The sequence below is a fragment of the Gobius niger genome (assembly GCF_951799975.1).
Source record: "Gobius niger genome assembly, chromosome: 16".
NCBI lineage: Eukaryota > Metazoa > Chordata > Actinopteri > Gobiiformes > Gobiidae > Gobius > Gobius niger.
The window spans coordinates 5,875,711-5,901,599 of record NC_136867.1 but is presented as its reverse complement, the minus strand read 5'-3'; the positions used below and the strand labels follow the sequence as shown (position 1 = coordinate 5,901,599).

At 42.5% G+C, this 25,889-nt stretch overlaps 1 protein-coding gene across 1 annotated transcript in view; it reads right to left on the bottom strand.

Annotated features, from left to right (window-relative positions):
• The window catches only part of stxbp6 (syntaxin binding protein 6 (amisyn)), a 110,101-nt gene extending 84,682 nt beyond the window's left edge, over positions 1 to 25,419 (bottom strand). The window contains exon 1 of the mRNA XM_079573229.1: positions 25,254 to 25,419. Within this exon, the coding sequence (XP_079429355.1) occupies positions 25,254 to 25,407 (154 nt within the window). The 5' untranslated portion in view covers positions 25,408 to 25,419. The remainder of the gene's footprint in view (positions 1 to 25,253) is intronic.
• Positions 25,420 to 25,889: the final 470 nt, after the last annotated feature.

The following is a 25,889-nucleotide window of genomic DNA, read 5'->3' as shown; positions in this document are numbered from 1 at the left end:
TATAAGAACAAGGTGTTTTATGCCTAAAAATGCCCCAAATTTCCCATCTTTTCGGCGACGAAATCTGAATAATGGATAGAGCTACATTCAAATTTATGGTTTCATTTTATTGATAAATGAGTTACCAAGACGTTATCAGAGCGGATTTAGGATTTCTTGTTTAGTTTTAAAATGAGCTGTTTTTTAGTGTAAAAATGTGTAAAAAATTAATTTTCGCCTTATTTTTTGACATTCAAAACTCAATAAATGGGGCTTAGGGATTAAATAATAAAAAAATCCCTCTGAAAAAATCTTCCAAATATTGTTCAGTCCAAGGCTGGAAAATCTGAAGTCTTTAGGTCCGACTGACGTGGACATAGTGTCGCCACAATGACAGAAAAATGTGTTTTGAGAAAAAGGCCCTTGAAGTTGCATTCTCCCATATAAGTCTATGGGGGAACATTGAATCAGCGCAATATTTAAACATGTTATTGTGAAGATTAGTCATATTTCCTGTTTCCGGGTGAAAGCTTGTATGTTCAGAGACCAATCTGGCCCAAAACCTGAAAACTGAAAAAATCGAGTTTTGCCTGTAGTGTCTCCCCTTAAAAAGGAGAAAGCAGCATTTTTCAGTGGTCCGACATGGTTTCAAAGCATCATCATTGGAAGAAAACTCTTTAAAAATGGCATCAGCACTGAATCTTGTACCGAGCTTACGGACTTTTGCTTGTGTTCCTTGGTAAGACGCTCCCTGCCTGTTTCGAAGAGTCTCGCACAGAGGACTGGATGTAGCGTTGACCCGGACGCTGGTCAAAGTTTGTCTCCCCCAAATGCACTTGTTGAAAGACGGCCAAGAGATTAGTTCAGTGAATCAATAAACTCAGGAAAACAGTCTCTCAACGCAAAGCCTGACCTCCGCCGCGCCGAGCTTTGACAACAGCCTTTAAAAGGGGAGAGTCTAAGGGATGAGGCCACACCTCGTCGTAACGGTATGTTGATGTAACGTCCTGCCGGATGGACTGAAGCACCGCGGGCTGGGAGCTTCAAAGTCCTCCCTTGGATCTTCAAATATTATTTCATTTGGAAACAGCACGGCTCGAAGCGTCGTGTCTATTATGAGGACAGCAGCTGACTGGAATGTGCGACTGTATTTTCTTTTATAGGCTGCTGGGTAAGCAACTCGGCTTTCCGGGGGTTGATGCTGTCCACAACTGTTAGAGTCTCTCGTCTTTGGGAAAGAAAGTCCTCCTCCTGGGGGTTTTCTGTCTCGTGAGAGGAGTAAGCCAAGCACCAACAGTGTCGGGATGGTCGACATAGCTAGTAGTACTGACTCTCATCCTTAATCCAGTACGAATGGAAACATGACTTGATAAGGCAAAAAAAGAAGCATATGTAGCTACACGGCGTGCTAGAAGGCCTGGGTTCGATTCCCACCTGGATGAGGCCTTTCCACGTAAAACTTGTACACTAGGTTAATCCTCCAGCCAGGTGTTTTTAACCATCAGCCTGGCTTCATGAAGATGGGTCCCCGAGCGCCGGCCCACACTGGCAGCTCACTGCTCCGACAGGTCGCCCCAGCCGCATTGAGGATGGGTCAAATGCAGAGAACTAATTCTCCTACGGGGATCCATAAAGGCTGCCTTAAACTGAACTTAAATGTCTTCAAAATCAAATCAAATCAAATCAAACTTTATTTATAAAGCGCTTTTCATACCGAAAGGTTTCACAAAGTGCTTTACAGGTTACAACATTTAAAACAATGTGACTGGGACAACCTCCCATATATACATTTAATATATTCGGATTAAATAAATAGATTAGTCAGTTAAAAGCTAAGCTAAAAAGGTGGGTCTTGAGCTGCTCTTAAAAACATTTTCGTTCTCTGCAGCCCTGAGCTCCTCCTCAGGTCGCTCCAGAGGCGAGGGCCGTAATATTGGAAAGACGCCTCAGCATGAGTCTTTTTGTTGACTTGAGGAATAACTAGGAGACCCCTGCCGGAGGAGCGAAGGGGCCGTGAAGGTTCGTAAGGTCAAAGCAGTTCTGAAAGACAAGAAGGACCAAGACCATTAAGACGTTTAAAAACCATTAAAAGAACTTTGAAATCGATCCTGAAACACACGGGGAGCCAATGCAGCGATTCTAAAACCGGTGTCATGTGGTCCCGCCTCCTGGTCTTCATCAGGACACTGAGCTGCTGAAGTTTGTAAAAGTTGTAAACCTGAGATCCTCTTTTTGGGAAGACCAGAAAGCAGGGCATTACAGTAGTGGATATGACTGGTGATAAAAGCATGCATGAGCGTCTCCGTGTTGGCCTGAGAGAGAATGGGGCGGACTCTGGCCATGTTCTTTAGATGGTAAAACCTATCTTTGTGATATTCTTAATGTGTGGAATAAACGGCAGCTCAGAGTCAAAGATCACGCCCAGGTTCTTCACCTGTGAGGAAGGATTCATAGGCAGTGACTGTAGTTTGGGTAAAAGTCTCTCTCTCTGGACCGATGATTAAACATTTCAGTTGTGTCCCGGTTAAGCTGGAGAAAGTTTTCTGCCATCCAGAATCTGATCTCTAAAACGCAGTTAAAAAGTGCATCCATTGGCCTGGTGTCATCTGGCGACACGGAGATGTATAACTGTGTATCATCAGCATAACTGTGAAAATTGACCCCGTGTCTCCTGATGACATCACCAAGAGGGAGCATATACAGATTAAAAAGCACTGGGCCTAAAAATTAAAATAACAAACCTCTGAGCTCATTTGGTCTTGGACAATACGAGTGGGGATGGGTGTCATAACGTCGAGCTGGACCGACGAGCTCCATCCCCAACGGCCCAATCAGCTCTTTAAAAAGACTTTCTCTTATATCGCCTTCCTGACCGCTGTGAAAATAGCTTTGCATCGAGCAGGCCTCTCTTCAACTCGTCGTCAGCAAATAAAACCATGAAAGAACGGCCTCCGAAATGGATGAGAACGGGGTCCAAACGTGTGCATAAATGATCCAAGTGGGCTGCATTTCCCGCGCTTCCGGTAAGCAGAGATATCTGACAGAAAAGGACAGCGGAGCGGGCGGTATGATGGATGATGGGAGTAAAGGCACGCACCGCTAAGGCAGCTGTCAGGAACCAGCAGACCGAGTCCCGACCAGGCAGACAGGTCTATGAAAACAGGGCGCAAAGCAGGAGTGTGGAGAGTCGGATAATGCATGTTCCTTATGGACTTATGGACGCACTCACGGGTCACTGATAAAGGCATTCAATGTGAAGAATTACAGTAAATGTTATGATTTGGTTGGTTTTCCCAGACATATCACTTAAGGAAACTGTTTGGAAAAGGATCATCCAACTGTACCATCACTCAACAATGTCTTACTCCCTTCTCATTGTTATCACACTTACAGAGGGAAGGAAGAGCAATGTCCAAGTAAAATGTCAGCAGTAGATTGTTTTGTTTCTCTGTAATTCGCCGGTAAGCCTTCTTTATTTCTGTGATGACTACCTCAAAGAAACCTCAATGACGGTGGTTGCAAATGATGAAAACAGTAGATCAAATAAAAAAGATGAGCACTTTATAACTCGGGAGGGAATACGCTGGTCTATGCAGAACGCGTGCAGCCTGCATGAGTTACAATATAATGCATGAGTTGAGTAGGCCTATAGACCATTGAATAAGGAATAGGAGCACATTAACTTCTTTGCTTCAGCCTTCTCCTTTAGAGCTTCCATTACTTTGTAAGGATGGGAATGCTAAAAGAAAACAAGAATGTTAGCAGCTCAAATAAAATAAAGTCAAAACAAAATTTAAATGCAGTATTTTCAAAGGTCGAGAGAGGTCTCAGCACTTGAATTTATTTTGCTACAATACAGCAGATAGTGTCATTCTGCTTTGAGGGATTTGTGCTTGTCAGCAAAATAATATTTGAAAAAGCGAATAACTTGCATTTCTTTTTTAGCGCAGTAAATTACCTTCATATGGATATACAATCAATCATGACAAAAGTGAAAGCTTGCATCCCTAACGGGCAGTGTAGCTTAGTACCCGTAGGTGAGGTTAAGTTTCAAATGTAAGGAGAGTTTAAGGTGAGACAATGCAGGATAATGGGGGGGAAGAAAACCTTCTGAGATTGCATCAATACAAAGATATGCCCTGATGATTGTTTTCAAAGATATGCAAAATAGTGCGAGGCACACAGATTAGAATAAAAGTCCTTTGTTCTATAGCTGGACGCCAACACGTTTCAACCAGTGCAGTCTTGGTGTCCTCGTATTCCTCACATTCCACTTTTTCTTGTACCTTACTTCAGACGAATGTGTTTGAAATGTTTCTGGTTGTCTGCTTCCCGACTCGCGTGGCTGTCTTTAAAAAAAGAAAAGAAAAATCATCAGGGCATATCTTTATATTTGCGATATTTCTGACGGTCTGCACCATGTTCAGTCCGTCTCTGACCCAGTGAAGCGCTCTTGCTCTCCTTTCTATTGCTTCAATTTGAAACTTGCTATAGATCACTGACATAAATATGTATTGTAAGTTTTCTGTCGTTTCACACTTTCATCTGAAAAGGCGTTCAAAGCGCATACATTTTCATCAGATATTCATAACGCCAGGTTTAAACGTATGGTTTTACTTTGCATTTTATATTAGTCACAAAGATTTGCTCAGATATTTTTGGATATCTTGTTTGAAAAATAAGTTATTATTGAAGTACTGACTAATAATAGTAATAATAATAACTGAAGGGCACGGTGGTGCAGGTGGTGAGCGCTCGTGCTTCACACCCAGAAGGTCCAGGGTTCCGTCACCCGGCTGGATGAGACTTTTCTGTGTGGAGTTTGCACGTTCTCCTCGTGTCTGCGTAGGTTTCCTGTGCTTGAGAGTGCGAATGTTGGACAACGGATGCAAATTAGTCCATTGTCAAAATCCAGTGTGTTGTGTTCATCAACATGCACTGGCCCAAATAAACCGATTTTAAAAAATATTTCTGGGAGACGGCTGCAGTTAAAGGCGTTACAAATCTTTGGGTCCTGCTTTGCTAGGAGTGATTTTCAATATCCAGCCTAATTTATTGATTTGTATAACCATCCTCTTCCCGATCGGTCAACGCTTCAAATACAAAATCTGCCTGCTCACCTATCACTGCATCCATGGACACGCCCCGGATTATCTCACTGAACTCCTCACCCCTCCGCCCATAACCAGAACACTCAGGTCCACCGACACCAACCTTCTCTCCGTCCCCAGAACAAAACTCCGGACAATTGGTGACAGAGCGTTCCAGGCGGCTGCTCCTAAACTGTGGAACGCCCGACCGCCAGACCTGAGGGCCCCACACTGCAAAAAGTGCCCTACTAAAAACAAGGAAAAAAATCTTAAAATAAGACATTTTGTCTTGTTTTATGGGGTCAGCATTTTTTTCTTGCTAAGAATTCGTATTTCTAGAATATTTTTCTTATCATAAAACAATAAAGAAACACTAAATTTAAGCAAATACATAGCTAGAATTAAGCAAAATGTCCTCAGAAAATGGAATAATTTAAGGAAATGTTCTTATTTAGTGAAAAATTGTGGGATATTTTACTTAAATGTTGCTTAATTTAAGCAAAATGTTCTTAATAAATACTAATATTTAAGGTAAATATTGCCCACGCGCGGGAACCCGTCTCCATGATGTGGAGCCAGGCTGATGGTCAGAATCACCTGGCTGGAGGATTCACCTATTGTACATGTTTTAAGTGGTAGACACGGGGAGAACATGCTCCACACAGAAAGGCCCCGTCCTGGTGGGAATCGAACCCAGGACCTTCGAGCTGTGAAGCTGAGGCTCTAACCACTGTGCCACCGCACCGCCCACTTTAAAGAATGAAATGTATTATCTATCTGAGTTGTTGTGATCTTATTTTTTCTTAAAATAAGAAAACAATTTCTTTGTCTAAAGCTGAAGAAGATTCAAAAAGTTTTTCTTTCTTGTTAGAGAAGAAGAAAAAATTTGCATGTTTTTTAGCAAATGTATCTGAAGAAATGGCTAGATTTTATTTCCTAAAACAAGATTTTTTTTCTCAAGCAAACTTTGCTCGGCAAAACATTATTACTTTTTAGGGAAAAATAAGAACTTATTTCTTAAAGTAAGACATTTTTTACTTGCTTAGAATCCACTTTTTGCAGTGCACAGTCTCTGGAGACTTTTAGAAGAGGACTCAAGACTTTTCTGTTCCCTTATTAACATTTTAACTTCAACTTTTGTGTGCTTTTATTATTGTCAGTTTTTACTTGTGTTGTAGCACTTTGAGATTTCCATATAAAGTGCTTTACAAATTAAAGGTATTATTATTATTATTATTATTATTATTATTAAACAGAACATCCAAAATTCACACGTGCGGCCCTCACACCACCCCGCAGGATCAACAATGCCCTTTGTAGAGCCACATTGTCTCTCTCACTGCACTGTACGTACGCCCTCTTCTTCCGATGAACCAGCAGTGATTTCTCTTAAGAGCCCATTACGTAACAGCACACAGGAGGAAGGGGACGTTTGGTTTGCCGTGTCGTCTAAAGGCCACTGGCTGCGGAGCTTCAGGCCCATCATTATATTCACATGAGATCATAAGGCTTTGCGACCAAGCGTGCACTCCAGACGCCTCCAGGAACTAACGGAGACATTACCCGGGACGCGAGTGGCGTTCTCGTAATCGTGCAAAACAGGCACAACACTATTCGCGCTTCGGACTGACTTAACGCGGATTCACGAAGATGACAAACCATTTGGTGTTCCTTCTATGATGCAATAAACTGCCGGACCAGAAAAAAAGAGTCGCCACAAAAGAAGGTCACATGCTGTAATATTTACAACGCCCTTCACTGTGGAGTTTGTTCAATAAGCTTCTGCAATATCAAAAAGATATATTTCATCCAGTGTCGATTTTTCACCAAGATCTTGATGATGGGAGGGAGTGACCACTGTGCAAAGCCTTCCCCAGCACATCCCAAAACGTCTTTATGGAGCTATACAGTGTACATTTTTGTCTTTTAAGATTTTTCGATGTCACATTGCAAGACGTGGGGATTGTAAAGTCGTCAGCCCGCACTCGTCTCCACTGTGGTTCAATGACCGAAGCTATGACCAAAGTTGTGTCTCATCAGGCTCCAGAAAGATCAGACTCTGCCTGGTGTCGGTCGTAGCTCGTCTTTGGTCGTACGAAGGTTCTGTTTGAAATCTTTGCATCACTGTACGACCTAAGACCCTTCGATTTTGAGCTGTGACCCAAGATTTTCCTCACAATGTGATCATTTGTCACAGACGGCTACAATCGCTCAGTGTACACACGGCTCTGGATGCCTCATGTCTCATAAGGATGTTCAGGAAGTTCGCCGATCTCACACTTTAGTGTTACTGAACCTACACCTAACTAGGGCTGGGTAACGTTTGTTTTTTTTCCGATACCACTACTTTAACGATACCTGCTTTTCGGTACCGGTGCCTCAACGGTACTTTTTTCGATACCTATGTTATTTTAATTGAGTTAAAATAATGTGTAGGCTATAAAAAGTATCGTTCAGGAAAACAAACAGCACAGCGGCACAAACACGGCACATCAGTGAACAGTCGCAGCAGCGTCACCTGGAACTTTATGTTTTGAGTAGAATTCCCCCTAAAGCCGTGATAAAAAGAGAGAAAGGACATTATTACCTCCTGAGCTGCAGGAACAGACCAGATCCACATCAGGCACCGTTTTCTTTCAGATAAACTTTTCTAAACACACTGCGCTGTTCGACAGTGAAAGCTCCTCACACGTCACAGATCTGTTACATAGTGAGAGCGCTCACTCTGTCACTGAAAATGCACCATCACTGTTCCAAACATGGCGAATGCAGAGTGAGCGCTCACCTTTTCCAGGACAATCTTTGATCCCAAATGCTCCGGTGCAGCTGGAGTTGAAAATAACGGCAGTAACTTCAGGCTCTGCGGCTAAAGCTAAAGGTAAAGCCGTTGTGTTTCTTGTTATCACTGCCGTGTTGTCACTGCTTTTCTCTTAGTCTAAGAGTCTAGTGTCTTATTCAGTCCAGGTTTAGTCCTGGTTTTTAACCAGTTTACTGTAAGTCTTGGTTTAGTCCTGGCTCAGTCCGCGGCTCTGCCATCTCTGATAATGACTGAAGTGTGAGTAAGTTACAGCTTTGCTTCTGCATTTGCGCTGAAGCTGCTCATAGGTTCAGGCTTTTTTAGACTCACTGTGGATCATTTATTGACGTTTGGAGAGAAAAAGTACCGAAAATTAGCACAGAAAAAAAAAAGGTTTTCGATACCGCCCCCTCCCGGAGCTTTTCAGGCGGTACCAAGTAAGTACCGTTTACCGGTACCCAGCCCTACACCTGACCAACTCCAGCAACAGTTAGTTCAGTCCAGGTGGTGACTTTGTTCAGGCAGTGTGCCAGGAGCAAAGATTTGTTCAGATTTGTTTGGATATCACATTTAGTGATAGGGGGCTTCAAAACTCAGTAAATCAGGCTGGGAACTAGACTGTGATGATTCCCTTTGAGAAAAACCTTCCAAATATAGTTAAGTGAAAGAATGGAAAGTTTGAGTCTGTAGGAGATGTTGTTGCAATAGCGTAATGAAAACCCCAGGCTGCAAAGCTCTGCAATGTAATGTAGTGCGTTCGCCTGACATTCCTTGGCCTCCGCATTGGTCTAATAGGCCCACACACATATATGAAAATAAACACTCACATGCATTTCCTTATCAGAGCAATGCTGATAGTTCGGAGAGAGTGGGATGCGTTTCTCCGGGGGGGATCGTATCTTTCCATGCAGCTCCTCTGGCCTCTACGCGTCTTGGGAAAACTGACAAGAGGGCAGCGCTGGAGATAAGCTCGCTCTCCCACGCGCCAAAGCGGCGGACCTCTGCTAACAACGTGTAAAAATACAGCCGCGTCGGTGTCAGTGCTACCGTCCACGTTATGTAAACACACGTGAACTCTATACGTGTTTGTAGGTTTTATTACTCCCGTGGTTTCCGAGGTCACTGCGGTACGAGTGTGAGGAAGCTGTAATTGCGACTGCGGAACAAAGCGCGCCAAAAGATAAATTCCAACGGAACAGTCACGAGATTCCTGATGTCGATGACCACCAAACCTAGAGAAGACATTACCATGAAATCTCAAAATCTGGTTGTATTCTCATCTTTCCATCTTTCAATCCATCCCTTTCGGCCGCTTGTATCAGCGATCTTGTCCTTTCGGTCATTACCCAGATCTCATGACCATAGGTGAGGGTAGGAACGTAGATTGACCAGTAAATCAAGAGCTTTGCCCCAAGACTCTTCACCACCAACAGTCCAATACAGAGATCGCATCACTGCTAACGCTGCACCGATAATTCTGTCGATCTCACACTCCATCCTTCCATATTTCTAAGTCGCATTTTCAGAATAACATAAAAGGGAGAAAAAAGTTCTATAGGCTCTGTTTATTGTCTCCAAAACACATGAGGTTTGTCTAAATGTCATACCTAAACCTTTGCATCCCACTGTAGAACTTTTTGGGGCACAGAAACTCAAGAAGAAAACCAACTGGAAAGGAAAAAGGAAACAATTCATGGATGGATGGATGGATGGATGGATGGATGGATGGATGGATGGATGGATGGATGGATGGATGGATGGATGGATGGATGGATGGATGGATGGATGGATGGATGGATGGATGGATGGATGCAATTAAATGAACGGGTAATGATCGCAAACAAATCTGAAAATCCACGATGAGCGACCTCAAGAATTCACTCATAATTCAAGAATTACGAAGCTTTTCAGCGCCTCCTGACCTGAACATCAGTGATGATCTTGTGGACGGACCTTCAAAGAGCAGCGTGTGACAGAAAGCCAAGAAATCTCTCAGCTCTGGAAGACTTTTGTAAGGAAGAAAGGGCACAAATCCCAGAACGGAAAGACTCTTTGCTGCCTAGAAAACCGTTTAAAGCTGTGATACTTTCCACATTAGCTGAGGTACAAACTCTGCAGATTCCCAAACCTTTGCTGTCTCCTTTTTACCTTTTTTTGTTTTGACATCTGTAGCCTCATGCCTTTTGAAGATCATTTCACCTCCCCCTTCATTGTTCACATTAATAGACATTTTCATCCGGTGTGCCTAAACTTTCACATCCCGCCGTATGTATTTTCTTATTTCGTTTCTTACATCAAGTTTTAGAACAGGAAGCATGGACGCTGCGGTGCCCAAAGGCATGCCCACTTTAAGAAATATCGACGACTTATTTGAGAAAAGCAACAAAAGCGAGCAAAAAAGGGGGAGAGGTAGACATTGTTCCTTCTCCAGCCGAGAGCTCTCATCTCCACGGCCCGGGCCATCCATCTGCCCTGAATCGATAGGCATCGGGCTGCAGCTGATGAATGAGACACCACACAGGACCGAATACATAACTGAAATGCTAATGGACTCTCGCTCATGGGGCAAAAGTCACGCCAGGGTCATCAATATGCTTCAGTATTGCATCGCCGCAATTTTCGATACATTTGTTGTGCCGCCCCTTTTCTGAACGGAGAGTTTTAGTTCTAAGGTGAGACACGGCGGGTGGAAATAGCTTTGAGGAAACATCTCCGTGACAAACTGGAGCTAGATGTGTCCGCTTGAATCAAATTGTAAAACTAAATGCATCCACTGTCGAAATGTAGGACCTCATGACTGGTGCTGGACCCGGTCGAAAGGAGTGGCCGTTTTTTTTACTGTAGAAACGGTAGAATTTTTGATTGTGGCTAACATTAGCTAAGCGGCCCATTCATTCCTATGGTGTAGCTTAGCCTAGCGTGATCCATTCGTTTACATGTAGCAGTTAGGATTGGATAATACAATTTTTCGCCTAAAAATCCTCAACTACATTAAATGATAGATATACGAACTGTATAGTTACATGACAAGGGTAAATAGTTGATTTGATGTTTATATAACCGAGCATAGTATTAGCATTTGACTTTAATTAGAGAAAACAAATTAGACCTAGGCTAATGGGACGGCACATACCTAATCACCAGTTAGTTAGCACCAGAGGTCCCTATATGCTAAAGTGGCTATGATAGTTAGCATTGAGCCTTTTCCTAACTCCTTCCTAACTGACAGCCCAATTCGGAGGCTTCTTATCATGGCGGACGCTGACGCACATCCGGTTTCGCATTAGACCTGCTGCCAATCTGCTTGTTTCAGAAGGGGCCTTCAGAGGAATTTTGTTAATATATAATCCCCTTCTGATCTATTGAGCTTTAAACCCTGAAAAACCAAGTGAAATTTGCATTCATATAGACTTGAAGATATCAAAAATCTACCTACAAATCTGTTAATCTTTCTTAACATGTCAACAAAACAAAACTACCGTAAATGCTCTAATACTGGCCTGTATTCCATTAGCGGCCGGGTCTCTAACAGTGGCCGGGTTCGCGGCTGGCGGAGGCAAATTAAAGCCGGTCTCTAAAACAGGCCGGGGCTTTTATTAGAAACTATAGCGGTAGAAATATTCCCCATGTCAGGAATTTGTCTCATACTGGTGTAAATGATCACTCACGTGCAGGAAGTAACAAACGGGAACCCGGGCCGATGGGAAACGCTGCGGAGGAGCTGATCCGAGCGTAACTTTGACACAGATTTAGCCACTTTTCAAACCTCCTGAGACTATATTTGGAAACAGGGCAAACAAGAAATGTTGTGTGACCCTCCAGGGTTTTAATAAAGTCACCATCATGTCTGCAAAGCACGTCCAGCTGCTCCGTGTGCAGGTCAGTCCCACGCCTCAAAATAACTCCTCCGATCAGCGCGAGCGTCTCGTCTTCTCTCGGGTCAGTCTCATGATCGATCACAAACACAAACGCTCCGTCTAAACTCGCCTTTTACACAAGATAACAACAAATAATCCGGTCCGCGGTAAAAACGAAACAGAAACCTGCAGTGACATTGATGTCAATGTTCCGCTAACAGCAACGAAACACTTCCTGTTGTCCCGACAAAATAAAAGGTGTCAATGTTCCAGCCGCTGGGAGAGTGTTTGAAATGTTAATTAATAAATAAACCTAATATTTTAGGTGCAAATGGACACAAATCTCGTTTTTCTTCATTTTCCTGGTCGTCCGTTTTGCTCAAATAGAAATAAAGGCCTGTCTCTAATTGTGGCCTGGTTCCAATAAAGGCCTGGTCCTAGAGGCCCTTGAGTAAATAAAGGCCCCGGCCCATATTAGAGCATTTACGGTATGCATTTAAACTTGGCTCTATCGTTTGATTTTGTGACTGAAAATAGATCATTTGGGCAATTTCTCATTCATAAAACACCTTGTATTTCAATGAAAACACCGCATGAAAGTTTAAAGCTAATTTTTTTTCCTCATAATCACCCACAGTGCTTTTCTCTGCACGCTTTGTGGCTAATTGCGGCCGGTCAACTCATCCCTCGTCTCCGTGATAATAACATGTGTGGACTTGAGGAGCCCACGCAGCTCCGCATGTATTACACCCACACGGCCCGCTCCACATGTGAGCGGCCCACACTCGGACATGCCTGCATAAGCACGTCCACGGGCCCACAGAGGCAACAGAGGAAAACATCTATGCAAGGAAAAGGCCGTGCGTGTTGGATCACTGGCAGATAAAGGGATACTATGATAGGCACGACATACAAGCCACCATTTTAGACCGACAACATAATAGCAAATCACTAACATCGCTGTAAAGGCAATGGTTACAGCTCACAACGGGCCGGGCGATGGTTCATGGGTTCATGGGCATAGATATTGATGTCCACTAGGCTCCTGGAGATGTCACTACAGGCATTCAAAGATATCGACATGTTTAGTATCCTGGGAGACAGGCACATGCACAGATTTTAGGGCTTTTTCTCCAAGCAAGGTTTTCTTTACACTCTTGCAACAACATCTCCACAGAGGCCAAACCTTCCAGTCTCGTCAGGATTGGCGGATCGATGCCGTAGTTATGACATAATATCGATACTAAACAGCTACTTTTACATGTGCACCGACACCGAGGCTGCACAGCTGTTTTTAAACTGGTTTTAATGCAAATGGATGTGAACAGTTGTGCCCAGTATCTCTCTGAAGGCTATCGTTACAACTAAGGCTGGCCGGGTGGGGAGCTACCAGCTAACCTGAAGCTCTTTCCTCATCCAAGCTCCGAAAATCAGCGAGAACACGTCACGAATGCACAAATACACAATTCTCCCATCAGGCAGACGTTACAGAGCACACATATCAAGAGCGACAGATACAAACTCTCATTCCTCTCCTACTCTGTGTCTCTTTTAACCCCTTACCCTCCACCTGAACAGGGCACATTTTCTCCAGTTTGGCTTAACCCCAGTCCAAAAGCTTCTGGAAAAAAAGCTGTGAAAAAAGCAACGAAACTGAGAGGAAAACAATGATGGAAATGTGACAAAAAAAGTGACGAAAAATTGATGAAAAAGTGGCAAAAATGTGACCAAAAAATGACCAAAAAATGACCAAAATGTAGCAAAAAAATTACAAAAATCTGATAAAAAATGGACGAAAAAGTGACAAAAAAATGTGATCAAAAAAATGACAAAAAAATGTGACAAAATGTGAAAAAAATGACAAACATTTGACATAAATTTGAAAAAAAATAAAAAAAAATAAAAAATAAGACAAAAAAAGTGACAAAAATGTGATAAAAAATTGACGCGAAAATTACAAAAATGTGACAATAAATGATTTTAAAAAATGACAAAAAAGTTACAAAAATGAGTTGAATACCCAACAAAAAAATGATGGAAATAAAATCTGATGACGTGAGGAAAAAGATCCTCTTGGTTCAGGCGGGAGTTAAGAGGCTAAACAAACGACAGGGCTAAGAGCAGGTGAAGAGGCCATCATATTAACTGTGATCCATCTTTTACCTTATCAATCATCACTTACATACTCACTTTACATGGTGACAAAACGCCAGTACGTTGGCATCAGACGCACGTTTCTTTTACAAGATGCACATTATACTGTCTGACACCCGGACGAGTACGAACACAGAATGATCGCGTCACAGCCCTGCCTGGACACCGACTGTCTAAACTCACAATCTCATATTGTGTTGTGAAGCTTCTCACATTGATATTTAGTCAAATAACTGCCTGAAAACAATTTGCAATGATTTACTTTTACTACAGAGTCGCCTTAAAAAGCCATGTTCATACCAGGAAGTAAAAACAGAGAAGTTATCTGACCGTTTATGTGCTTGTTGTGAGACCGATGTATTGTATTGAATTTGAATATGAATGGTTGTGTGTATCAGTTTCTCCACTTGGGACAATAAAGGTTATAAATCAATCAATCAATAGTTTTTAAATATTGATGGGTAGAAAATATCAATTCTAATTTGTGTATGTAAAAAGGCATGACAATTATAACACAAAATGATGATTTACTTCAAGATTCTGTGTCGAAATGCTCCACAGCAGCAGAGGATTGAACTGAGCCGTCCATATTGTTCTCGTTTAAGTTCTATTTGCCATGAAAGATTTCATTTTAAATATGAGATATGAAAAATCCCTCAGAAAAGACCGAGACTGGAAAAACTGGAGTCTGTGGGAGTGACTAAAGTGAAGAGGTCGTTAGAAAAAAACTAATTTTGAGAAGACCAGCCCTAAAGAATGCACCTTACTGGGTGTCTCGCAGAAGGACAAATACCACATTTGGATAACAGCGTCATCTCGGAGAGCCTTCAGGACACGGGGATGTGAAATATGACAATATTTGTGAATGAATGCGTGAGTGAAAGACGGCATTTTTATACTCCGACATGAAAACTAGCTCATCTTGCATATTTGCATATTAACAACATACAGAATAGTTTAGTAACCCAAAAGGATTGGTATGGCCCATCTCTACAGTCTTGCCTTCACGTATAAATGGCTTTTTCAAAGACGTACAAAATCCCCCCAGAAAAAAATCCCTGTGATTAACATATGAACAAAATTTAAATGATATCTCCTAAACTTTTTTTCCTTCTCCATTCACAAACTCGAGAGCAGCTTTATTACACAATCACTGTGATCTTATAATGCCCATTTATAGGTCAAACTTCTCCAACTGCTACAACATCTCCTGTGCCTGGTGCTTCAGCCATGGCGTCCCCCCCTCCGCTTTCTCCCCCGTCTGTCTCCAACGCTCTCCCCCCACTGGCTGTTTGTGCAATGGAGCTCTTCGAAAAACCTTCCCTTTTCCCTTTCACAGCGACATACCAAAGATTACGTAACCACAGCCACTGTACTGCCTCCGGGCTGCGAGTATGTGGCACTAGAAACTTACCCGCCCACCCTTCCACCCCCCCAGCCTTTGTATCCACGCAAACATCAGGCGGTGGGCACTTGGTATTTCACACATACAGTGCGCGGCCTTGTGTGGCGGAGCTACAGCGCTCAGCAGGCTGGATCACATGGTTAAGGAGTGCACGAGGATCCCTTATGTCACGCAGGACGACAATGAGTATGGGGGAGAGGAGTGTCCACAGGGAGGGGTGGGCAGAAAGTGACTTATAATACAGACTGCGTCGATCAAGCTGGTGAGGTCTGTATCATGGTAGGACTTCTCAACCCAAATTGTCAACATTTCTAGTCCAATTTTGACATCAAAGGGCGACCATAATGGAAAAAAATACCGTTTTTGATCTACCCAGTAAATGGTCATGTGATCTAGGTGATACTAAAATATCTGTCAACTAGAACCAGAAAACCGAAGTGTGGAAGATCTGCCCATTTATGTCAAGAAATGTGTGGAAAAGTGGGGAATAATTTGGGGGGAAATGGGAGATAATTGGGAGAAATTGTGGAGAAAAATAAAATAAAAAATGAGGAAAATGGGAAAACAAGGAAGGGGCAAAAGGGAAAATTGTAGTACAAAGAAATTAGCCAAAATCAGAAGAGGAAAAAAATGGGAAGAATAGGGGCAAAAAAAAAAGAACAAAAAAAGGGAAAACAATTGGGAAAAAACAACAGTATCAAAACTTGGATCTTAAGATGTAAGGTTTTTTCTGCACCTGCTTTTGGTGCTTTCATTGCTTCGATACCAGTGGATCCTAAACTTTTTTTTCCCCAATACAGTGTTCCCTTGTTCATCGTGGAGGTTACGTTCTAAAAATAACCCGCGATAAACGAAATCCGCAAAGAAGACAGCTTTATTTTTTACTATTATATATGTTTAAAGGCTGTAAAAACCCTCACCACACACTTTATACACTTTTCTCATTAGTTTGCACGGATTCTCCCTTATGCCTGGTGTCACAGTGTGATTTTTTTGGAAACATCACGAGCTGCTCTCGTCTCCGCTGTGCGATTGTTCAAACTAAGAGTGTCTAGCTCAGGCGACGCCACATGCTAGCGGTGTTTGTTTTCGTGGAGAAGTGCAGAGAAAGTAAACGCAGAGTCGTGGTCGGACTCGCTCACGCCCGGCCTGTGACTCTGGTGGGTCCGGTGTGCACTGATGTGTTGACGGGACAAACAAAGATCCTCTCTGCAGCGAGACGAGGGCTCACTCTTCGACGAGCTAGTCAGGACGGAGAATACAATGTGTGTATGGCGTTCATATGCTGGGAAAAAAAAAAGCATCCAAAATTGTACTAAAAATAAATCCGTGAAACAGTGAAAGGTGAACCGCGTTATAGCGAGGGACCACTGTACTATACTGGCATCGTTTAACGGTACACGGCCCGAGTAATGACCAAAAGGACGAGATCACAGATACAAATGGTAATTGGTCACATTTATATAGCGCTTTTCTACCTGCTTTAGGCACTCAAAGTGCTTTACATCAAGGAACCAGTCACCCATTCACACGCTCATGCATACACCAGGGTCAGACACTGGAGGCGAGGTGGGTGAAGTGTCTTGGCCAAGGACAAAACGACAGTGTTCACCTGCGGGTCTCGAACTGCCGACCCTCAGGTCACTAGATGAGCCACTGTCGCCCCACAAGCGGTCGAAATAAGCTTCATTCTCAGGATGGCTGGGCGCACCCTTAGAGAAGGAGCTCATTCACCCAGGAGGTGCTCGGGGTAGAGCCGCTGCTCCGTCGGTGGCTCAGGCATGTATTTCAGGCGTCTCCTTGTCGCCTCGCTGGGGATTTATTCCAGACATGTCAAATTGGAAGTGTGTGAGGACAGGGACGTCTGCAAGCCCGGCCACGGATAAAGATGAAGATGATAGATGGATGCAAAGCTCGTCAAGAAACCGCACTTAATCTGTCCAAAAGTGTGCAGCCTTAAGGCGAGACACGGCAGGTTAAAGTATTGATTTTTCACGCAGTGGACGAAGTGGAGATTTTGATCTATTTTCCTCCCTTTACATCTTAGTTTTCATGTCAGATATAAAAATGACAAAACTCACCCGCATGATGTTTATTTTATGATGTTTTGTCTGCGAGGTTGGGCAACCCGGAAGTAGCTGCTGCGCCGCGTAGAAAGTCCGTCTTTCAAGCGGGTTTTCATTCATAAATATTGACAGATTTTACATCCATGTGTCCTGCTAAGGGGCCCCGTGATGACGCTTTCACCCAAATATGGTGTTTTTCCTCCTACTGGTGCGGAAGAGTCGAAGAACGGGCCGAGCATGCGCAGTCGCTACAAAACTTCAGGGCTGGTTTTCTCTGAATGAGAGAAGCCGCACTCGGGCAGAGCCTGAGCCCTTATAGAAGCTCCCACAGACTCCAAACTTTACAGTCTGAGACCTAACAAGATTTTGAAGGTTTTTTCAGAGGGATTTTTTAATATCTAATTCCTAGCCTGATTTATTCAGCTTTGAAACCAAAAAAAAACAGGCGGAATTTGAGTTTTTACAGATTTTTTCACTGATGATTAGTTTATTGAAAAACTAAACAAAATATCCAGAATCCCCTCTGAAAAAATCTTAGTTACAAATATGTCAATAAAATAAAACCATAACATTTAATCTGGCTCAATTCATTATTTTGATTTCGTTGCCCAAAATATAGGCAATTTTGGCCATTTTAAAATGCCTTATTTTTTTGTGAAAACATAAAATGACAGAAAAAATGCAATACATTTTTTTCTCATATTTACATCTGTGATGGTTCAGCCAAAGTTTCAAATTGACATCTCTACATTTATTTTTTTTTCCCTATTCACCTGCAGTGTCTCACCTTAATGCCTATATACAGTGTGTATCCTAACACAAAGAGTCACTGACAGAGCTGCAGCACCAATTATGGGCGCCGCACGTCGAGGTGTTCGGACACCAGTTCCTCCTGTCACAACAGACAAGCTCCATGCAACATACAAGAGCAAAAACATCTCATTAGGCCAGAAACATGTCCATACTGAGCATTATTGGAAGGATGGCCATGGAAACCCTCACTAGCTCTGGAATCTATTGTTATTACGCTGCAAACTCGACCCAAGCGCTGAGTGAATGCCACAAGAAGAGCAGATCGCATTGTCTCAATAGATCTTCTGGTCAATAGGTCAGAGGTGAAGAAGGCCGCATTTGAATTAGGGAACAAGTGGGAAAAACAATATCTATCATTCTGTCGATACGTGACGATAGCCGACCACATGGATGATTCACGGCATTGTACGGGCAAACAACGGCGATTGATTTCTGAGCCAGATGTTAGCAGTTCCACCTTTCGAACACAATGCAGTATTTACCACTTTGTTCAGACGGATGTGATGAGGCTGGGGAATGAGGCGGAGTTATGTTTCAGATCTGACTGGACCGAAGCTGTGATGCTGTCAGAGACCGGATTGTTCCCGTCAGTCCAAGAGCGAAGGTGTTTTTATGAGTGTCATCCGTGGCTCGCGGTTGGAGGAGCAGAGACTTGTACAGTTGAAGTTTACTTTAAGCTTTACCACGTTACAATGCCGTTTTCTCAATCTTGGAATCTTCCGTCCAGACTGTTCCTGGCATCATGGCACCAGCTCACGTAAACCTCCCCATGTTTACCGAAACAGCTCCGCCTAAAAGGTCCCGAACGCACAATATCAGGAAACGCTGCAACAATGGAGCCACGTGGATGGTGTTTTAGGGTCTGTCACTTCACAGGACGAGGGCAGGACTGTTAACCCCTTGATCCCCGCCTTACCCAAGTGTATTTTCTCCAAAGCTGATCGAAACTGATCTTTTTCCTTGCATTGTTGTCACTTTTTTCACTTTCTTACTTTTGCCACTATTTTGTTGAGTTTTTGTCACTTTTTACTGCACTTTCAAAATCTTTCTTTTGTCATATTCTTGTTGCGCTTTTGTAGATTTGTTTAGTTTGGCTTATTTGCGTTTTTGTCAGATTTTTGTTGATTTCTTTGTTGTTCTTTTGAGGATTGTTTGGTTACTTTATGATACTTTTTTGTTGCATTTTCATCCTTGTTTTCTTCTCTTTTTTGTTGCCGTGGTTTTTTGACAGGAAGCGTTTAGAATTTGGGTAAAGCCAAACTGGAGGTAATGTGCTCAGTTCAGGTGAGGGTTAAGTGGATTAAAGACTTTAACAGGATGTTTCTCAGCCGTCCTTGGACCGATTTTGACCACTTAAAAACTGAACCAAAATGTTAAAATCTCAACTGTTTCGATCTCTCCACAGGAAGCCGCTCTGCTTTGTCAAACGCGCTCCAGAGAGTGAGAGAAACGTGTTTACAGCTGCTCGCTACGCAACACCACGCCCCCTCTGACTAAAAAAAAAAAGAAAAGAAACATAATAGTATATAGAAATGTCCAGATCATGACTTTTCACAAGTTTTGCTCGTCATTTATTTCACTTCTGCTCATCACACAAAAGCACACATCAGGTGTATTAGAGTGTCTAGTCCCGCTCTGAAACTAACTAAGTTTTCGTTTACAGACCCCCCCCCCCAAACAAAAAAAAAACATCAGCTTCATATGACGATGACAAGCCTGTTTTGTCCACAGCTCTTCTTTGTGTGAATGTGGTCAAAGAAACGGGCGACTAAAAGACCTGGAACACTTCAGGAGATGCAAATCCAAGACACAGCCTGGGAAGTTCTCACCAGAACCCTCCTCCAAGCAAATCATCTCTCAAATGCAGAAAACATTTCCGGGATCGTTCAGAGCTAGACACATCATCCGTTTCTGTCGGTGGCCAATCCGCAACTCAATCCAGTTGTAGCTCGGACTGGAATGAAACAAAGCCACAAACGTTTTTGCGCAGGGGAGGAAAAGAGTGCGTTGGCCAGACTTGCATGTGTTTGCCATTTTTGTGGCTCGATGCTCCTGCCTCGACTGGAAAGCTGCCTGTTCGCGCTATCGACCCCTCAGTCCTCACACGCCATAGTCGCTGAGGCTAACATAAAAATAGATAACTAGTTACCTGAAACGGCAGAAAAATCGTATTCAAATGCTTTCAAAGCGATACCTGCAGGGAAACTCTAAAAGTAAGTCAAGTTGTTTTCCAGCCCCAATCCCTTAAACGCCTGGACGATAACGCGACTGAAACTCGATCCATTAAGCGCGGGGCCGAGCACATAACGGCCTTATCTGTGCTCCTTAAGTGCACCAACACATTTAACATTCATGAACCAGGCCGGCTGATTCAATTTGTGACTCAGGCCTTTTCATTTGGCTCACGATTGCCCCGGAGCCTGGCGGTAAAGTGGGTTAGCCTTTTCATTCCCCACCCCGGACGTAAACATGCTCATCAGAGCGTCCCATTAGCGCTACAATGGACCCTGACATGCCCTTAATGTGACTTTGCCGATTAGCCCTTACCTCATTAGCGTTAGCCAAAGACTGCATGTGTGTTCAAAGGAGACTGTACATTTCAGGCGTTTCGCTCGGGATTGGACTTTAATGTTGTTGATTTTCGTTGCACTTATAGTCACAGTAGATTGATTTCTTTGGATAAAGCTTTAGTTAGTGATTTCAATGCCTGACCACTATGTTTTGTACAATAATCATCATCATAATAATAATTCAATGGTTTTTTATAGCGCTTTTCTGGAAACTCAAAGACTCTACATTGTGTTATTCAATCACACCATACTTGGTGGTGGTAAGCTACTATTGTAGCCACAGCTGCCCTGGGGGAGACTGACTGAAGTGAGGCGATTTCCGACTCATACACTCCATTCACCAGGCTTCCTGGCGTTTCCTAAACCGTCTCCCATCCCAGTACCAGCCCAGCCCTTCCTGCTTGGCTTCGAGGTCTGACGGGAACAGGCAGAGCAAAGGATCGTCCTAATGGCAGACTGCATTAACCACCACCCATAGATATTAGAATTGATATTGGGTACCCAAAGATATCCATATAGAGCAGCGGTTCCCAAACTCAGGACCCTTCTGTAAAATGTAGTTAGCATTTATAATGATCTAACATTTACAATCTGGTTTAATGATGTTAGTTTGGATACTGTGTTTTTATATGTGGCTTAATTGCACCAAACTATGCTGTTTTCAATCAAAAATTAAGCCAGAAATAAATAAATAAAAAATTGTCTAAAAATCATCTTGTGACTCCCACTTCAGTGTCCCACTTCAGTGTCCCGCGACCCACACTTTGGGAACCACAGCACTAAAGTGTTGCTAAGCCAATCTTACAAAAGACGTTTCATTCGACAACTTGCAGATTTGAAACACAATCAGCTCACTCGCCAAATATAAGCCAGAAATCTGTCAGCCGAACACCAGTCATGCAGTTTGTTCCAGCGTGATATCCCATCATGCTTTATGTGAGGTGAATTACCTCCGGGCCAAACGGCATTACCACGGAGTGACCACTAACCATATCAGCAATAAGTCAGAAGGAGCAGTGCTGTGTCCAGGTCTTTAATTCTTTCCCCCTTGGACGCCTACAAGGAACACGCCATACATATATTACTAGGGCAAACCATAGAGCATAATTGCATAAAAGAAATCAGTTCTAGATACCGTCTTTAGTGATATAGCCAAGGTGTCAAAACACGTCATTAAGGGTACAGGGGGGTTGTCAAAAATGTCGTCTATGGGGAAAGAGTTCAAATACATCTATGCCACCACCATACAAAGGAGCGACTTCACAGCAAGTCACAAAGAGAAAGACAACGTTTAAGGTGAACAGTTAAACCTGGGACCGTTTTACAGAAATCTCTCACTCATGAAGGCACTGAATAAATGACTCTGGAAAGTGCAAGACAAGACCACACTCCCCCCGTTTTGTTTGTTATAAAGATCTGCGTCACAGGCGAGTTCTTAAACGTGAGGTCAGGAGACAGAGAAACATGATGGATGCTGGAGTTGCCAGATTGGTGTCTGTAATATCGCAAATTGAATATCAAACATGTGACACCACGCACATGAGGAGCGCTATGACAAAGACTCGTTATCAGGCTAGATCTCCTGCACACGGAGAGGGGCAAACATCATGCTAAAACCTCCTCTAGTGCAGTGGTTCTCAACTGGCATCACCATGGGATGACCGGCCGCGACCCAAAAAAGACTTCAATTCGTAAGAGAGAAATTTAAGGCGAGACAGTGCAGGTGAATAGGGAAAAAAAATAATGTATCAATTCGAAACCTTTGCTGAACATCACAGATATAAATATGAGAAAAAAATGTATTGCATTTTTTCTGTCATTTTATGTTTTCACATAAAAATAAGGCATTTTGAGCATTAAAATGGCCAAAATACCTATATTTTGGGCAACAAAATCAAAATAATGAATTGAGCCGGATTAAATGTATGGTTTAATTTCATTGACATATTAGTGACTAAGATTTTTTCAGAGGGGATTTTGGATATTTTGTTTAGTTTTTCAATAAACTAATCATCAGTGAAAAAATCTGTAAAAACTCAAATTTCGCCTGTTTTTTTGGTTTCAAAGCTGAATAAATCAGGCTAGGAATTAGATATTAAAAAATCCCTCTGAAAAAACCTGGAAAGTTTGGAGTCTGTTGGAGCTTCTATAAGGGCTCACCCGCTGCCCGATATATGCCCAATACTTTCACCTGCCGTGTCTCGCCTTAAACACAGTGGAAGTATACTGTGACATTCTAAAGAAAAGTGATTTTTTCCTCTAGTGGTAATAACAGGTTTGACATACTGCTGGAACAGTCTAAACTGACCCAAAACTTTTGGTCTCCGAGGGCCAAAATGAAAAAGTGCCTGTGAGTCGCGGGCCAAACACGGCGATGTCAAGCATGAAAAACACATATAACTGCAAATTATAAAGCTGCTTCTTTTATTTACTTTTTTTTTTTTAGATAGCCTACATTTGCATTTCATTCCATCTATACAAACAACATGCTATATTAAAACAAATGGTTTCTAAGTCTCATTTTAGTAAAACAAAATCAACAATTGTAGCGATTTAGTTGAAAAAGAAAAAAAAACACCTGTATCTACAGCACCTACAGTAACTTTACCTCATTCGTTAACTCAAAGTAAATGCCACATTAGATTATCTTGAAAGAGTCAGCTCAGCATCAATTCTTTTATAAGTCCATTTTTATGTGATGTCAACGACCTTTGCAATAAAAGTTGGACAACTGTGAAAGTTGATGCTACAACGCTCTGTGATAAACAACCAAGACACCACAACAGTGTTTCCTCAACTTTGCGAAAGGAGTGAAACAGCGCCCCCAATTTGACGCTGGTGGCCAAAAGGTGTACTGCATCCATATTTACCATTGAGAATGAACGGAAGAGAGTTGGTATTAACCACACGCTGCGCAAAAGTTGCTCACTCTCTGGCGGGCCGACAGAATTGTTTCGGCGGGCCAAATTTGACCCGCGGGCCCCACTTTGGGCACCCCAGGCCTAAACGTATGGATACATATCTTCACGCTAAACGTTTAATAGCACTTTCCTGGAAAAAAATGGAATGTCCAAAAGAAGTGCATTGGGTACGAGAAATGGCATCAGCTCAAGCATTAGAAAAAACAGCCTATATTTTGAAAGGTAAAGGTGAATCATTTGATCAGATTTGGCAACCTTTTATTACTTATTTGGAAAGGGTGGATCTGTCACATTGCACCTTTTGGGGGGGGGGGGGTTTGGTTTGTTGTGGTATGCATGGGTCGGGCTGCCACTGTTTTGTATGCCTCTATATACTTATATATTATTATTATCATTTACATATCATGTACAGTTCGCTTATACTACCTTACCTGACCTACTGTGTGGAAATCTGGGGGAACACGTATAAAAGCAATACAGATGTTTTATATAAATTACAAAAGAAGGCCTTACGAATTATCCACAAAGTCGGATATAGGGAGCTCACCAACCCACTGTTTGTACAGTCGCAGATTCTCAAATTTACAGAATTGGTGCAATTAAAAACTGCCCAACATTCAAATCATGTTTTCAGACCGTGATGGGGGTTATAACCTAAGGAGGAAAATGAATTTTAAGAAAAAATATTCCCGCACAACACAAAAAAGTCTGTCTGTTAAAAGTATGTCTGTTACACATTAGAAGAGGATTTAAAAATGTGTTCAACTGTAGGACAATTTAAAATAATGTACAGAAAGCAAATACTGGGAAAGTCTGCAAAACTCTTGTAATTAATCATCTGTTCCTGAACTATGAATTGTCTTTGTAATTTTGATCCGATAATGAGAAGTATGTTATGAATCCGGATTTATTATGTGATGTCCAGAATGTGCACCTTCAGCCTTATGCAAGTGCAACACAAGAACGTCATGAACTATTACTTTAGTGTTTGGGATTTGCCGCATAGATCTCATGGTTAAAGCCTAAATATACATTAAAAATGATTGTGCCGTGAGCAGTGGTTTAAGTTTGTGTAAGTCTGAAAGGAGGGGTCGGGCCTTATAAGTTAGAACTAACTTCTTCCTACTCTCTTTGAGCAGCACTGATACCTCTTATGTTGTGAAAAATTCTGTATGTTATATGTATACTATACCTGTATGCATCTGTTGCTCAATTAAACATACTAAACTAAACAAATACTTTGATACATGTTGTACTTTTATCAAAACCTGTAAAACAATTCTTGCTTTTTGAGAAAATTCAATGAAAATATTGTTGAAAAAAAAACAAAAAACGTATGGATGCATATGATCATACTCTACAGTAGTGCATTGTATCATCACAGATATTTGCCACATTATCAAAAAATGCTTCTGAACATCTCAATATCGAGAGAAAACAACATTGGAAGGACACAAAACAGGGAATGACCTCAGCCAATCTACTCGGGTCAAAATGATTTCCAATCCCATTTGTTCTAACCATACACCCTGCTCCTCAACCTTAAAGCCTGTTAGAAACGTTTTTCATTCACTCATTCAAAATCGGCAGATGTGACTGACCTGCCAGGCAAATGAACGTGGTGTAGTCCCCCTGTCCGCCCGTGGCCAGGAACGGGATCTTCTTCTTGGTGCGCCGCTTGACCTGACAGGCCGCGAGCATCTTCTCGTCGTGCGGGGTGAACACCTCCTTGCTGAGGACGGTTTTGGCGCTCATGGCCGCGGCCAGTGGGCAGCGGTTACGGCGGGGGAAAGGTGACGGCTCCGGCCTGGAAAGAGAAGATGGAGAAGGTTTTTTTTTAAACCGTTCGCTGCAGCCACCACTTGTTTATAGCTGTGCACCTCCTGGGGCACATCCCAACTGGTGATGGGATTTACGGCTCTTTTTCTGGGAGTCTTCGGGATCCGGGAGCTAATATAAAGAGGCTGAAACTGTCTGACAAATCATTTTTAGTGCATTTAGCCTTGACTTTAGTTCAAAAAGCGTTCACTTGTGTGGCCTGCTCTGTTGTTGGGCAGATTCTGGGGAGTTCTGGGTCAAATCGCCTGGAAAAAAAGAATCGGTTCCTTTCACAACTGAGATCTGGTTGGAACCGTTCACCTTAAAGAACCGTTCAAAAGAGCCGTGTTCATGATTGCAAATAGATTTGATTATTTCTGGATGCCTGGATGCCTCATCGGTTCTTACTCTTTTCAAGA